At 47.9% G+C, this 14,797-nt stretch overlaps 1 protein-coding gene across 1 annotated transcript in view; it reads right to left on the minus strand.

Annotated features, from left to right (window-relative positions):
* Nucleotides 1–8,902: 8,902 nt before the first annotated feature.
* Nucleotides 8,903–14,797, minus strand: part of flcn (folliculin) — a 33,792-nt gene continuing 27,897 nt past the window's right edge. The window contains exons 11-12 of the mRNA XM_063034978.1: nt 10,822–10,924; nt 8,903–9,837 (exon numbers count right to left, since the gene is read on the minus strand). Of these exons, the coding sequence (XP_062891048.1) occupies nt 9,630–9,837; nt 10,822–10,924 (311 nt within the window). The 3' untranslated portion in view covers nt 8,903–9,629. The remainder of the gene's footprint in view (nt 9,838–10,821; nt 10,925–14,797) is intronic.

Raw genomic sequence — 14,797 nt, forward strand, 5'->3', positions numbered from 1 at the left:
GATGCAAAAAAAAACCAGTTGGGGTCTGCCCCATCTCTTTTGGCTCCATGCATAGATTATCACCATTCTGATCTTCCAGAGGACCATTTTTGTCCCTTGCAATCCTTCTGCTCTTAACATATTTGTAGAAGCCCTAAGGATTCCTTGAGGTAGAAAGGTTATGTGGTGGAGGACATAGAGCTAAGTTGCGCGGGGGGGGTGGAATGCGAGGGAGAGATTAAATGACATGCGCAGCAGATTACTTTTTTACACGGCCCGGTATGATTCTGGAATGCTCTCACGATTGGCAGTAGAAGCAGTCATAACTGTAGCCTTAAAGAAACACGCCAAAGATCATAATGAGAACTGCTACAGGCTTGTTCCTGTTGTGTGCTGTGTTTGACTGTTGGCACTGTGTTATGCACCTTGGCCCTGGAGAAACGCTGTTTCGTTCAGCCGTATTCATGTGCATGGTTGAATGACAATTACACTTGAACTTGAACTTGAGATCGCCTTTCCTTCTTAGAACCTCAGAGGAATAGAAGCCTACACAATAGAACCTCTCCATTACTGAATGCTCCCATGTTCGGAAAGTTACTGCACGCCCGCTGACGCATATTAACCTTTATATCAGGTAAGGAAGCAATATTGAGTTCATTTGTTCTGGTGTTCCATAAAAGGCCGTATATACAGCTATATTTTAATGAAATCCTATAGAAATAAAGACCAACATATTTCGGGTCTCGGGTCTCGAGGCTTGAGGGTGCAGGCTGGCGTCTTGAGCCTGGAGGCTGCAGGCTGGGGCCTTGAGGCTTGATGCTGCTAACTCGGAGGCTGGAGCTCGGAGACAGACTGGGAACTGTACATCAACATAGAGCCAGGACCTACCCTTCGAAAAGCCGAGACTCATCTTTACACGACACTAACATGAGACTGGACAGTACATAGACATAGAGCCGGGACTTATCCTTAGACAAGCCGGGACTCAATTTTATCTCCACAACAAGCTGGGATAGGTCCATCCGTCGGGTAACGGTAGAACGGTCGGACTTACCCAACAGAGGCAAAGACAAGACAAGACAGGTCCCCCCGCAGGGCAACGGCAGAACGGCCTGACTTAAACCACGGAGACGAGGACAAGACAAGACAGATCCCCCCGCAGGGCAACGGCAGAACGGGATAACTTACCCCACGGAGGCGAGGACAAGAAGAGACAAACACAGAAGAATGACAGACAGTTCCATCTCTGCATCAGGGTTGCTCCAAGTCGCAGTTACGACCAGCAACCTTGGCTGGCTATGGAAACAGCCGGATCTCTACCTAGTTCGGAGTGGCTGATGGCCCACTCAGCTGGCCCGGGAAACAGCCGAATCCATACAGCAAAGACAACTCCGACTACCGACAGCAAGGCTGCATGAAGTGGTGGCTCTCCAACGCGGCCTAAAGATGGCAAGTAGCCGCTCTAACCTTCCACCGGCAGGTTGCTCCCAGGGGATCTTAACAAAACAAACCAGCAGCCCACACTCGACCCCAAGGGTACTTATATTCCAAGCCTCAAGATGGGAATCAGGTGCCTATGATTAACCCAACCGAAACAAGGGACAGCTGGAGGACCTGGAGTCCTAAGTCCACGGACCAGACCGTGAACCGGAATGAGGACTTCACGGATCGGACAATGACAGTGTCCTCTCGTGCTAGCTATTTCAGCCCTGAGAAAAGCGTCTGACTATCCACTAAATCAATGCCTCGCATCATCTTATACACCTCTATAAGGTCACCTCTCATCCTCCAAAGCTCCAACAAAAAAAGGCCGAGTACACTCAACCTATTCTCATAAGGCATTCTCCCCAATCCAGGCAACATCCTTGTAAATCTCCTCTGCACCCTTTCTATGGTTGCCACATCCTCCCTATAGTGAGGCGACCAGAACTGAGCACAGTATTCCAAGTGGGGTCTGACCAGGGTCCTATATATCTGCAACATTTCCTCTCGGCTCCTAAACTCAATCCCACGATTGATGAAGGGGCAATGCGCCGTATGCTGTCTTAACCACAGATTCAACCTGCGCAGTAGCTTTGCGTGTCCTATGGACTCGGACCCCAAGATCCCTCTGATCCTGTACACTGCCAAGAGTCTTACCATTAATACTATATTCTGTCATCATATTTGACCTTCCAAAATGAACCACATCACACTTGGCTGAGTTGAACTCGATCTGCCACTTCTCAGCCCAGTTTGCATCCTATCAATGCCCCGCTGTTACCTCTGACAGCCCTCTACACTATCCACAACACCTCCAACCTTTGTGTCATCAGCAAATTTACTAAACCATCCTTCCACTTCCTCATCCAGGTCCTTTCTTAAAATCAAGAAGAGTAGGGGTCCCAGAACAGATCCCTGAGGCACACCACGGCCATGCAGAATATGACCCATCTCCAACCACTCTTTGCCTTCTATGGGCAAGCTAGTTCTGGATCCACAAAGCAATGTCCCCTTGGATCCCATGCCTCCTTACTTTCTCAATAAGCTTTGCATGGTGTACCTTGTCAAATGCCTTGCTGAAATCCATATACACTACATCTACTGCTCTACCTTCATGTTTAGATTCGTGATTAGTCACATCCTCAAAAAATTCATTTCGGCTCGTAAAGCACGACCTGCCTTTCACAAAGCCATGCTGACTATTCCTAATCATATTAGGTCTTTCCAAAAGTTCATAAATCCTGCGTCTCAGGATCTTCTCCATCAACTTACCACCACTAAAGTAAGACTCACTGCTGTATAATTTTCTGGGCTATCTCTACTCCCTTTCTTGAATAATAGAACAACATCTGCAACACGCCAATCCTCCGGAACATTTCCCATCCCCATTGCTGATGCAAAGATCATCGCCAGAGGCTCAGCAATCTCCTCCCTCGCCTCCCACAGTAGACTGGGGTTCATCTAGTCCGGTCCCGGTGACATCCAACTTATGCTTTCCAAAAGCTCCAAAGTATCCTCTTTTTTAATATCTACATGCTCAAGCTTTTCAGTCCGCTGTAAGTCATCCCTACAATCGCCAAGATCAGTTTCCGAAGTGAATACTGAAGCAAAGTACTCATTAAGTACTTCTGCTATCTCCTCCGGTTCCACTGTCACGCTTATTCTCTGACGTTTTATCCTCTTGCTGTTCACATACTTGTAAAACCTCTTAACTTAAGTTGTCCGGAGAGGAACTACAGTAAAACGTAATAGGACTTGCTAAATCTGTTTTTCAAAAAGCGCAATTACGATGGGTTGAAGTCCATATTCTGCCCCCTGGCGTCATTTTATTCGAAATGCAATTCCGAGCTCGTAATCCATGTAATGCAATGATGGGCCACGTTGATGAAGGATAGTTAGTGGTAAAAGTCCTGAACTTGACGAACAAGTCCAGGGATTTAAAGGAGAGAGACATAATCCGGAGAATTGTGTGGTGAGTCTTTGTTTTTATGGCAGTATTAATTCGAAGTGTTCTGTGTGTGACTTTATCTACTGTGTTTTGCACCTTGGCCCCGGAGGGACGAACATTCGTTTAGCTGTATACATCTGTATGGTTGAACAGCAATAAAAGTGAACTTAACTTGAAATGTTGGTCCCACTCCAGTCAGGGATGAGACTACGCAGCATCGACGTCAGTTCCACCTGACTCTAAAACAATTACTTTCCCAAAGTCATCATGCTGATCAACATCTTGTTGTGCACCTTTTTGCTACGTCTTATACTGTAACAAAAAAAAACAACTCAGTATGGGTCAATGATGTGCCTTTATTTTACTTGCTGCAGGGGAAGACTATCACCACACAAGAACCGGTGATAGATTCAGAAAAAAACAACAGACAGCAAAATCACTCCTTTATGCAAAGACGTTATCTACCCAGCGACCATTCGGCATTGGAGATTGATTAGCAAGAGCACATCAAAGAAAGTCAATGGAAAGTGCAACGGCCGTTGAGTGAGTGGACAGAGTCAGAGTGACCATCTTGAGGCTTTCACTTTCCAAGACTTCAGTGAAGAGAAGCTACAGTAGAGAAAGCAAAATAAAATCTCTAGGTTAAGTTTTTTCTCCATCCCGTCTTTATATCTCCTCAGCTAGAACAGTAGAGATACCAGGCAGGATAGGTGATTGCCCACGGGGGGATCAGCCATTCTGGACTGGGTGCTGTATAATGAACCGGAATTGATTAGAGAGCTTAAGGTAAAAGAACCACTGGGGTAAGTCATCATAAGATTATCGAATTCACCCTGAAATTTGAGAAATAGAATCTAAGGTCAGATGTATCAGTTTGCGGTGGAGTAAAGGGTATTACAGAGGCATGAGAAAGGAGATGGTCAGAATTAATTTGAAAGGAACACTGGCAGGGATGATGGCAGAGCAGCAATGGGTCAAATTTCTGGAAGCAGTTCGGAAAGCACGAAGTATATACATCCCAAAGAGGAAGAAGTATTCTCTAGGAAAGATGACACAACTGTGGCTAACAAGAGAATTCAAGGCCTGCATAAAAGCCAAAGGGACGGCATACAATAGAGAAAAAACAGTGGAAAATTAGAGGATTGGAAAGCTTTTAAAAATCAACAAAAGGCAACTAAAAAAGTTATCAAGACAATAAAGATGGAATACGAAGGGAAGCTAGCAAATAATATCAAAAAGGATACCAAAAGTTTCTTCAGATACATAAAGTGTAAAAGAGGGGAGAAAGTGGATGTCCGACCACTAGAAAACAATGCTGGAGAGGAAGTAATAGGGGACAAAGAAAAGTCGGTCGACTGAATAGATATTTTGCATCAGTCTTCACTGTGGGAGACGTCAGCAATATGGTCGAATTCCCCAGTTGTCAGGAGTTGTGAAGCGTGTGAAATTACCATAAGTAGAGAGAAGGATCTTGGGAAACTGAAATGTCTGAAGGTAGATAAGACACCTGGCCCTGATGGTGTACACCAAAGGATTCCGAAAGAGGTGACTGAAGAGACTGTGGAGTAATGATCTTTCAAGAATCACTAGATTCTGGACTGGTACCGGAAGGCTGGAGAATTGCAGACGTCACCATTCTTCAAGATGGGAGAGGGGCAGAAGAAAGGAAACTATAGGCCAGTTAGTCTGACTTCTGTGGTTGGGAAGGTGTTGGAGTCAGTTATTAAAGATAAGGTCTCAGGGTGCTTGGAGGCACATGATAAAATAGCTCGCAGTCAGCATGGTTTCCTCGAGGGAAGATCTTGCCTGACAAATCTGTTGGAATTCTTTGAAGAAACAGCAAGCTGGTTAGACCAAGGAGAATTGGTTGATGTTGTGTACTTGGATTTTCAGAAGGCCTTTGACAAGGTGCCACACAAGAGGTTGCTTAACAAGCTACGAGCCTGTAGTATTACAGGAAAGATTCTACCACGGATAAAGCAGTGGTTAATTGGCAGGCGGCAATGAGTGGGAATAAAGGGAACCTTTTCTGATAGGCTGCCGGTGAACAGTGGTGTTCCACAGGGTCTGTGCTGGGACCGATGCTTTTTTCATTTATATGTCAATGACTTGGATGGTGGAATTGATGGCTTTCTTGCAAAGTTTGCGGATGTTATGAGGATAGGTGGAGGGGTGGATAGTTTTGAGGAAGGAGAGAGGCTCCAGACGGACTTAGACAGATTAGGAAATGGGCAAAGAAATGGCGGCTGGAATACTGTGTCTGGAAGCGTTTGGAAGACGAAATGAAAAAGTTGGCTAGTTTCTAAAAGCTCAAAGTGACCCGGGTCCTTGTACAGGAGTCCCTAAAGATTAATTTGCAGGCTGAGCCTGTGGTAAGGAAGGCAAATGCGATGTTGATATTCATATCAAGAGGACTAGACTATAAAAGCGAGGATGTAATGTTGGGATTTCATGAAGCACTGGTGAGGCCTCAATTGGAGTGTTGTGAGCAGTTTTGGGTCTCTTATGTTAGAAAGGATGTGCTAAAACTAAAGATGGTTCGAAAAAGGTTCACGACAATGATTCCTGGAGTGAATAGTTTGTCATATGAAGAGCATTTGATGGCTCCGGGGCTGCATTCACCAGGATTCAGAAGAATGACGGGTGACTTCATTGAAACCTATCGAAAGGTGAAAGACCTTGATAGAGTGTATGTGGAGAGGGAGATTCCTATAGTGGCAGAGTCCAAGACCAGAGAATACAGTCTCAGAATACACAGCCGTCCTTTTAGAACGGATATGAGGAGGAATTTCTTCAGCCAGAGAGTGGTGAATCTGTGGAACTTTTGGCCACAGACAGCTGTGGAGGCCAAGTCTTTATGTATATTTAAGCCAGAGGTTGATAGATTCTTGTTTGGCCAGGGCATGAAGGGAATCGCTGAGATAGCTGGAGTCTGGGACTGAGAGGCAGACTGTATCAGCCATGATGAAATGGCGGAGCAGACTCGATGAAACAAACGGCCCATTTCTGCTCCTATATGTTATGGTATTACGCTCTCATCTCCGGACGCCTCGCGTTTCTGTCTGTGGGGATTCCGCAGATTTCTGTACCTTAATGAAGCTTAAATTGTTCAACCGCCGGCGTCGTTAAGCCACTGGTCCCAAAGCGCTGGAATCTCCTCATACGCGTTCCATGGAGCTTCCCCTTCACGGTTGCAAACAGCCTGGAATATAAAATCACTTACTACAAAGCCTTAGAACACATGATATTTTTTGGTCTTCGAACGAGGATTTTTCTTTTCATTTTTCTGGTTTTTCCACTAACTTCACCTCCCTCTGCTTCTGCCTTTACCTTCTCCCCGGAGCTGCGTGGGTTTCCTCCAGTTGCTCCGCTTTCTTCTCATTCCAAATTCGTACGGGTTAGCCAATTATTTGATCACGTGCATGTTATTTGGCGGCGCAGATTCGCGAGCAAGAGAGTCCTGTTACCGTGCTGTATATCTATCGGAATTAATGCATTAATTAAACACAGATTGTATTTGACATCCTGTTGCATCTCCCATCGGGCAGGGCGTCCTGAAGCCTGTAATATCACGCCGACAGGTTTCGGAAATGCTACTTCCCTCCAACCATTCGGTTCTTGAACCGGCAAAATCCTAATTTCCTTAACACCAGGATCACTCTGCACTAAAATGGATACAGGAGATTCTGTAAGTGTTGGAAACCTAGAGCAGCGCACACACGCACACTTTTCTCCTGGAGGAAGTCAGCAAACCAGGTAGAATCCGTGGAAAGAAATAAGCAGTCGACTTTTTGGGCCAATTCCAATCACTGTGCATATTTGCACATAGGGCCGCGCGGTATCGGAGCGGTTAGCGGAACGCCTTACTCCGCTAGCAGTAGAATGGATCAGGGTTCAGTTACGCCGCTCTCTGAAAGGAGACTGTGCGTCCTCCCCAAGACCGCGTCAATTTCCTCTGGGTGCTCTGGTTTCACCCGCATTCCAAAAACGTACGGGTTAGTGTTAGTAAGTTGTGGGCATGCTATGTTGGCGCTGGAAAGCTGGCAACGCTTGCGGGTTCCGCACCGGCACACTCTCGGACTATGTTGGTCGTTACCGCAAATTGACGCATTTCGCTCTATGTTTGATGTACGTGCGACAAACGAAGTTATTCCGAATTTTGCTTTTTAAAAAAATATCACTTTGACTTGACTCTTACAAATTCCGCCCTGACCACCAGAGGGTGCGCGTAGCACGCAGCTCGTTTCAGATTACCAGTGCGAAAAGGAAGCAGAGCCAAAACTTAATGAACCCATGAACACGGCCTATCCAATGTCATATATTTATATTATATATATTATCTAGTATTATACTAATATATTATATTATAAAACATAGTTACATTATTTAATAGTATATATGTAATATTACATTATTTAATATTTTATATTGTATAATGTTATATTATTTAATATACGTTATATGATTTAATATATTATAAAATATTATATATTATTTATATTATTATATTATATTATCTCCCTCTTCAGAAGTTGCCTGACCTACTAAGGATCTCCAACACTGCTTGTTCAGGTACTAACATATATATTATACAAAGGTGATTGATAAGTTCGTGGCCTAAGGTAGGCGGAGTCAATTTTAGAAAACCTAGCACATTTATTTTTCAACATAGTCCCCTCCTACATGTACACACTTAGTCCAGCGGTCGTGGAGCATACGGATCCCTTCTTTGCAGAAGTGGTCCACAGCAGGGGTGATTGATAGGTTCGTGGCCGAAGATAGGAGATGAGTTATTAACTTCAAACTTTCTGCATTATCACTCAAAAAGTTGAACTGCACGTGCATGTAACGAAAAGTCTTGGACCTCCAGGTGGTCCACAGCAGTGGTGATTGATAAGTTCGTGGCCTAAGGTAGAAGGAGATGAATTATACAGCTTTCGTTACATGCACGTGCAGTTCAACTCTGCGTGATTATGCAGAAAGTGTTAAGTTAATAACATCTCCTTCTACCTTAGGCCACGAACCTATCAATCACCCCTGCTGTGGACCACTTTCTGGAGGTCCACGACGCCAACTTCTACAAAGAAGGAATCCGTATGCTCCACGACCGCTGGACTAAGTGCGTAAATGTAGAAAATATAAATGTGCTAGGCTCTCTAAAATTGACTCCTCTTAGGCCACGAACTTATCAATCACCCTGGTATGTTATATTGATTTTTATTAATGACCTGGATGTGGGGGTAGAAGTGTGGGTTGGCAAGTTTGTGCCGTATCTAATAAATATTTTTTTTAAATAAAATGTAATAAATAAATAAATCTGAACGTGAATTTGACGCTCAGATCCCCCGTCGCCTTGTCTTTTCTTCGGGATGTTGCAGGACTGATCCCCATTCACTCAGAGGATGGTGAGAGTGTGGAACGAGTTGCCAGGACAGAGTTGCAAGTGAGATCGATTTCAACGTGCCAGAAGAGTTTGCATAGGTACTTAGATGGAAGGGGTATGAAGGCCTTGGTCCCGGTGCACGGTGATGGGAGTAGGCAGTTTAAATGGTTCAGCACAGACTAGATGGGCTTTTCTACGACTAACAAATTCAGTAGAACACTGGCTTTAATGATGAAAATATTAAATACAAAGTTAATTACACACTAAAAGCAAAATTGTCATTGAAAACACACATTCAAACTCTCAGTCCCTGTATTAGATTAAAGGTGCATCAGTAGTATCCAGTACCGAAACTTCCGCCTTCTGCAGAATGGCCTCAGCAGCCGAAGTTTCTGACGTTAATCCAGCTCCCTCTCACTGGCCCTCAGTGACTTGCCTCCCTCCCTGCGTCACTGACAGTATCCTCATTAGCATTAATACAGCTCCCTCAGTGGTCTGTCCCTCTCAGAGCCCTGTGTCACTGACTGTATCCGGACTGACATTAATCCAGCTCCCTCACACGGTTCCTCGGTGACCACTCTCCCCCCCCCCCCCGCCCCCATCACTGACATTAATCCAGCTCCTTCACACAGTCTCTCAGTGAACCCTCGCCCCAGCGTCCTGTCACTGACTGCAACCCCACAGACATTAATCCAGTTCCCTCAGTGACCCCTCTCCTGCAGCGCCCTGTGTCACCGACAGTGTCCCCACTGATGTTAATCCAAATTCCCTTACACCACTCCTCGCTCTCCTCTGCATCCCCCCACCCAATCTCCTTTGCCCCACTGGGTCCACCCGCTAATTGCGGGCCTCAGTCGGGGTCAGGGCACCGCCCCGGACGCTGGACAGGAGGTGGGACTTGTAGGTTTTGCTGAGTCCGGTGATCCAGAACTTCAGGAGCTTGACGTTGTCCTCGTCGCTGGCTCCCAGGGCGGCCAGGAGCCGCTGCGTGTCCTCCTTGGGGCGGCTATCGACCCGGGAGAACTTAAACAGCACCTTCACCTTACTGGGGGGGCGGTCGGGGGGCAGTGGGTGAGGAAGGGGGTTGTAAAGGAGAAAGGGAGGTCGGGATCCAGGGTTGGAGACGGGAACAGAAGGCAAAGGGGGAAGGAGGGAGCAAGAAAGGGAGGGCAAGAGGCAGGAGAGTGGGAGGGAGAGTAAAAGACAGGAAGGGGCGAAATGTGGAGGTGATGGAAGGCAAGTGAAGGACGGCCAAAAAGTGGGGTGGGGGGGGAGAGAAAAATGAGAGAGAGAAAATACCAGAGCATAAGGGTGGGGGGGGAGGAAAGAGGTAGCAAGGAGGAGTAGGGAAGGGGAAACCAAGTGAGGTATGGGAGGGAACGAGGGTGAGAGGTGATGAAGGAGGAAGGGGAGGATGTGAGAGTGAAAGGGAAAGGCAGGACAGGAGGAGGATGAGAGATGGAGTGGAGAGGAGCAGAAGGGAAGGCGAGAGAGGGAGGGAGGGGTGAAGAATGCAGACAAAATTAAGAGTCGATCTTCATTAATGCCTCAGGCTGCCCATTCCTCCCCAGCCTCTCACAGCACAGTGCTTGGTGTGTTTCCCTGGCCCATGTATACCCAGACCACCAAATGCTCTCTGGCCATGCAGACACCTCCCTGCAGGGAACAGACACCCCAATGCCCAGCCCAGCACCAAGGGCTGACACCCACCCCTCCTAACCCCAGGACAGACAGTTCCAGGTAACCGGGGCTGGGTGGAGACAGAGACAGACACAGACAGAGCTCATACACAAGGGAGGAGAGAGCGAATGGGTGAGAGACACGCACAATCAGGGAGGTACCCAAGCTGATGTGCACAGGACAGGGGACTGACTGGTCCTCCTGCCAGACCCAGAGGACTGGGTGGTTAACCATTCCCCACACCCTCCACCCACATCTGTCTCATCTCCCTCCACCCATTTCTCAACCCCACTGTTCCCATTCACCCCAGTCCTCCCCTCCCACCCCACTCCGTCCCCTCAGCACTCACTTCATCCACTCCTCTTTGAGGCAGATGAGACACTGATCCACCACCTCCACCGACAAGCTCTCGTTGCTCAGGGCAGCTTCCAGTTTACTCAGGATGGTGGGACCTGTGGGTGGGGTGGGGGAGTCACAGCACAGGCGAGGGTCAGAGCTGGAGAGGCACTCACGGGGGGGGGGGCGCTCTAACCCAGACTGAGAACGCGCTTCTCCCCGTTGCTGGACGCTGCATCTGACCTGACGGCAGCCCCCTTAAGGCAGATGCCTGAAATCTTGAGCAACACACACACACACAAAATGCTGGAGGAATTCTTTCCCCACCCTCCCTCCCTCCTCTCTTTCTCCATTCTAGCTCCCCTCTGACCCCTTCTCTTATCCTCACCCATTATCCCCTTCACCCACTCCTCCTCTTCTCCCATGATCTGTCCGGGTCGCCTCCAATCTGATGGCATGATCATCGATTTCTCCAACTTCTGGTTATTTCTCCTCTTCCCCTTGGTTTCCTTCCATTCCCTTCTCTGGTCCCCCTCTTACCTCTTCACTTTCCCTCACCTGCCCATCACCTCCCTCCAGTGCCCCTCTTCCTTCCTTTTCTTCCACAGTCCACAGCCCTCTCCCATTAGATTCCTCCTTCTTCAGCCCTTGACCTCTTCCATCTATCCTCTCCCAGCTGTTCACATCAAAACCCACCCACCCCCAACCACCTTCCACATCACCCACTTTCATCTAACCACAAAATACTCTGCAGATGCTGGGGTCAAAGCAACACTCACAACGCACTGGAGGAACTCAGCAGGTCGGGCATAGAGAAAAATAGGGGCAGAGTGAAATAGGGATAGAGGAACGCCACAACAGACAGGATCTCCCGGTAGCCACCCACTTCAACAACTCTGCTTCCCATTCCCATTCAAATATGTCCATACATGGCTTCCTCTACTGCCACGATGAGGCTAAACTCAGGTTGAAGGAGCAACACCTCATATACCGTCTAGGTAGTCTCCAGCCCCTTAATATGAACATTGAATTCTCCAACTTCCAGTAGTTCCCTCCCCCTCCCTTCCTCTATCCCTATTTCACTCTGTCCCCTCCCCCAGCTGCCTATCACCTCCCTCATGGTTCCGCCTCCTTCTACTACCCATTGTGTTTTCCTCTATTCCTTCTTCACCTTTCCTGCTTATCACCTCCCTGCTTCCCCTCCCCCACCCGTTTGTCTTTCAAATTAATGGTTTTTCACCTGGACCTACCAGCCTTCTCCATCCCACCCTCCCCTCACCTTCTTTATAGGGCCTCTGCCCCTTCTCTCTTCAGTCCTGACGAAGGGTTCCGGCCCGATACGTCGACTGATCGTTTCACGGATGCTGCCCGACCTGCTGAGTTCCTCCAGCGTGTTCTGAGTGTTGCATAGTTTCATCTATCACTGATTTTATTTATTTTTAGTTACTTCTTGAGATACCACATGGAATATAGGCCCCTCCTGCCCTTCAAGCCACGTCACTCAGCAATCCCGCAATTTAATCTGAGCCTAATCATGGGACAATTTACAATGACCGATTGACCTACCAACCGGAACGTCATCAAACCGTGGGAGGAAACCTGCGCAGTCACAGGGAGAATGTACACACTCCTTACAGGCAGCAGCGGGGATTGAACCTGGGTCGCTGGTACTGTAAAGCGAAAAGAGTCCGACCGCTCCGCTACCGTGCCACATTGCACAGGTGCAATGAAAAACTCACTTGCAGCAGCGTCACAGACACAACATTCACAAAGAAAGAACAACATTAATCACAACCGACACTCACACAATGATGGAGGAACTCAGCAGGCCAGGCAGCATCTATGGTAAAAAAAAAGTACAGTCGACGTTTTGGGCCGAAACCCTTCAGCAGGACTGGAGAAAAAACAGCTGAGTAGATTTAAAAGGTGGGAGAGGGGAGAGAGACACACGAGGTGATAGGTAAAAACGGGAGGGGGAGAGATGAAGTAAGGAGCTGGGAAGTTGATTGGTGAAAGAGATACAGGGCTGGAGAAGGGCGAGTCTGATAGAAGAGGACAGAAGGCCATGGAAGAAAGGTAAGGGGAATGGAGCACCAGAGGAAGGAGATGGGCAGGGAAGGAAATAAGGTGAGAGGGGGAAAAGGGGATGGGGAAAGGTGAAGGGAGTTTGAGAAGTCAATGTTCATGCCATCAGGTTGGAGGCTATCCAGACGGAATACAAGTTGCTGCTCCTCCAAGTGTGACAATAGAGGAGGCCATGGATTGATATATCTGACTGGGAATGGGAAGTGGAATTAAAATGGATGGCTACTGGCAGACTCGGTGAAGTGCTCACTCAATCTATGTCGGGTTTCACCGATGTACAGGAGGCCACACCGGGAGCACCAAACACAGGTAAAGTGTCGCCTCACCTGGAAGGACTGCTTGGGGCACTGATTGGTAGTAAAGTGGGGGGGGGGTGTAGGAGCAGGTATAGCACTTATTCCACTTGCACGGATAAGTGCCAGGAGAGAGATCAGTGGGGAGGGACGAATGGGCAAGGGAGTCACATAGGGAGCGATCCCTGCGGAAAGCAGAAAGTGGAGGGAGGGGAGTGAGGGATGTGCTTGGTGGCTGGATCCCACTGGAGATGACGGGAGTTAGGGAGAATTATGTGCAGGACACAGAGGCTGGTGAGGAGAGGACAAGAGGAACCCTATCCCTGGTCGGGTGGTAGGAGGATAGGGTGAGAGCAGACGTGTGTGAAATGGAAGAGATGTGGTTGAGGGCAGCATTGATGGTGGAGGAAGGGAAGCCCCTTTCTTTGAAGGAGGATGACATCTCCTTTGTTCTGGAATGAAAAGTCTCATCCTGAGAGGAGATGTGACAGAGATGGAGGAATTAAGAGAAGGAGATGGTGCTTTTACAAGTAACAGGGTGGGAGGAGGTATAGTCCGCCATGTCCAAAGAGATCCCACCACCAAGCACATCTTTCCCTCTCCCCCACTTTCTGCTCTCTGCAGGGATCGCTTTGTACATGACTCCTTTGTCCATTCATCCCTCCCCCACTGATCTCCCTCCTGGCACTTATCCTTGCAAGCGGAACAAGTGCCACACCTGCCCCTACACCCCCACTCACTATCATCCAGGGCGCTAAACAATACTTCCAGGTGAGGCAACGCTTCACCTGCGAGTCTGTTGGGGTCATATTCTCTGTCCTGTGCTCCCGGTGTGGCCTCCTGTATATTGGTGAGACCCAACATAGACTGGGAGACTGCTTTGACGAGCATATATGCTCCGACCACCAGAAAAAGCGGGATCTCCCAGTGCCCACCCACTTTAATTCCACCTCCCATTCCCATTGCGATATGTCAATCCATGGCCTTCTCTACTGTCGTGTGGACGCCACATTTAGGTTGGAGGAACAATACATACCGTCTGGGTAGCCCCCCACCTGATGGCATGAACACCCACTGCTCTAACCTCTGGTAATAACCCCCCCCCCCCATTCACCTTTCTCCATCCCTTTTCCCTCTCTCACCTTATCTCCTTGCCCGGCCATCACCTCCCTCTGGTACGCCTCCCGACTTATTCTTTCTTCTGCCTTCTGTCCTTCCCCATCGAACTCTCCCTTCTCCAGCCCTGTATCTCTTTCACCAACTTCCCAGCTCTTTACTTCATCCCTCCCCCTCCCAGTTTCACATCACCCTGCATTTCACTCTCCCCTTGCCCCATCTTTTAAATCTACTCATATTTTTTTTCTCTCTCCAGTTCTGCTGAAAGATCGCGGCCCGAAACGTCAAATGTACTTTTTTCCCACAGATGAGCTCTGCCAGCATTTTGTGTGCGTCGCTTGGATTTCCAGCATCTGCAGATTTTCTCATTTTTAAAATCACACATTTTTTTTTGGAAGAAGCGACACAGAACAAAGAAAATAAAGTCCACTGCGTGCAAAGTCGTCACAGTGTTGCTGTACTGAGGTAGTGATTAAGGTTGTGCCAGTTGGTTTG

Source organism: Mobula hypostoma, chromosome 28, assembly GCF_963921235.1.
Source record: "Mobula hypostoma chromosome 28, sMobHyp1.1, whole genome shotgun sequence".
Lineage (NCBI taxonomy): Eukaryota > Metazoa > Chordata > Chondrichthyes > Myliobatiformes > Myliobatidae > Mobula > Mobula hypostoma.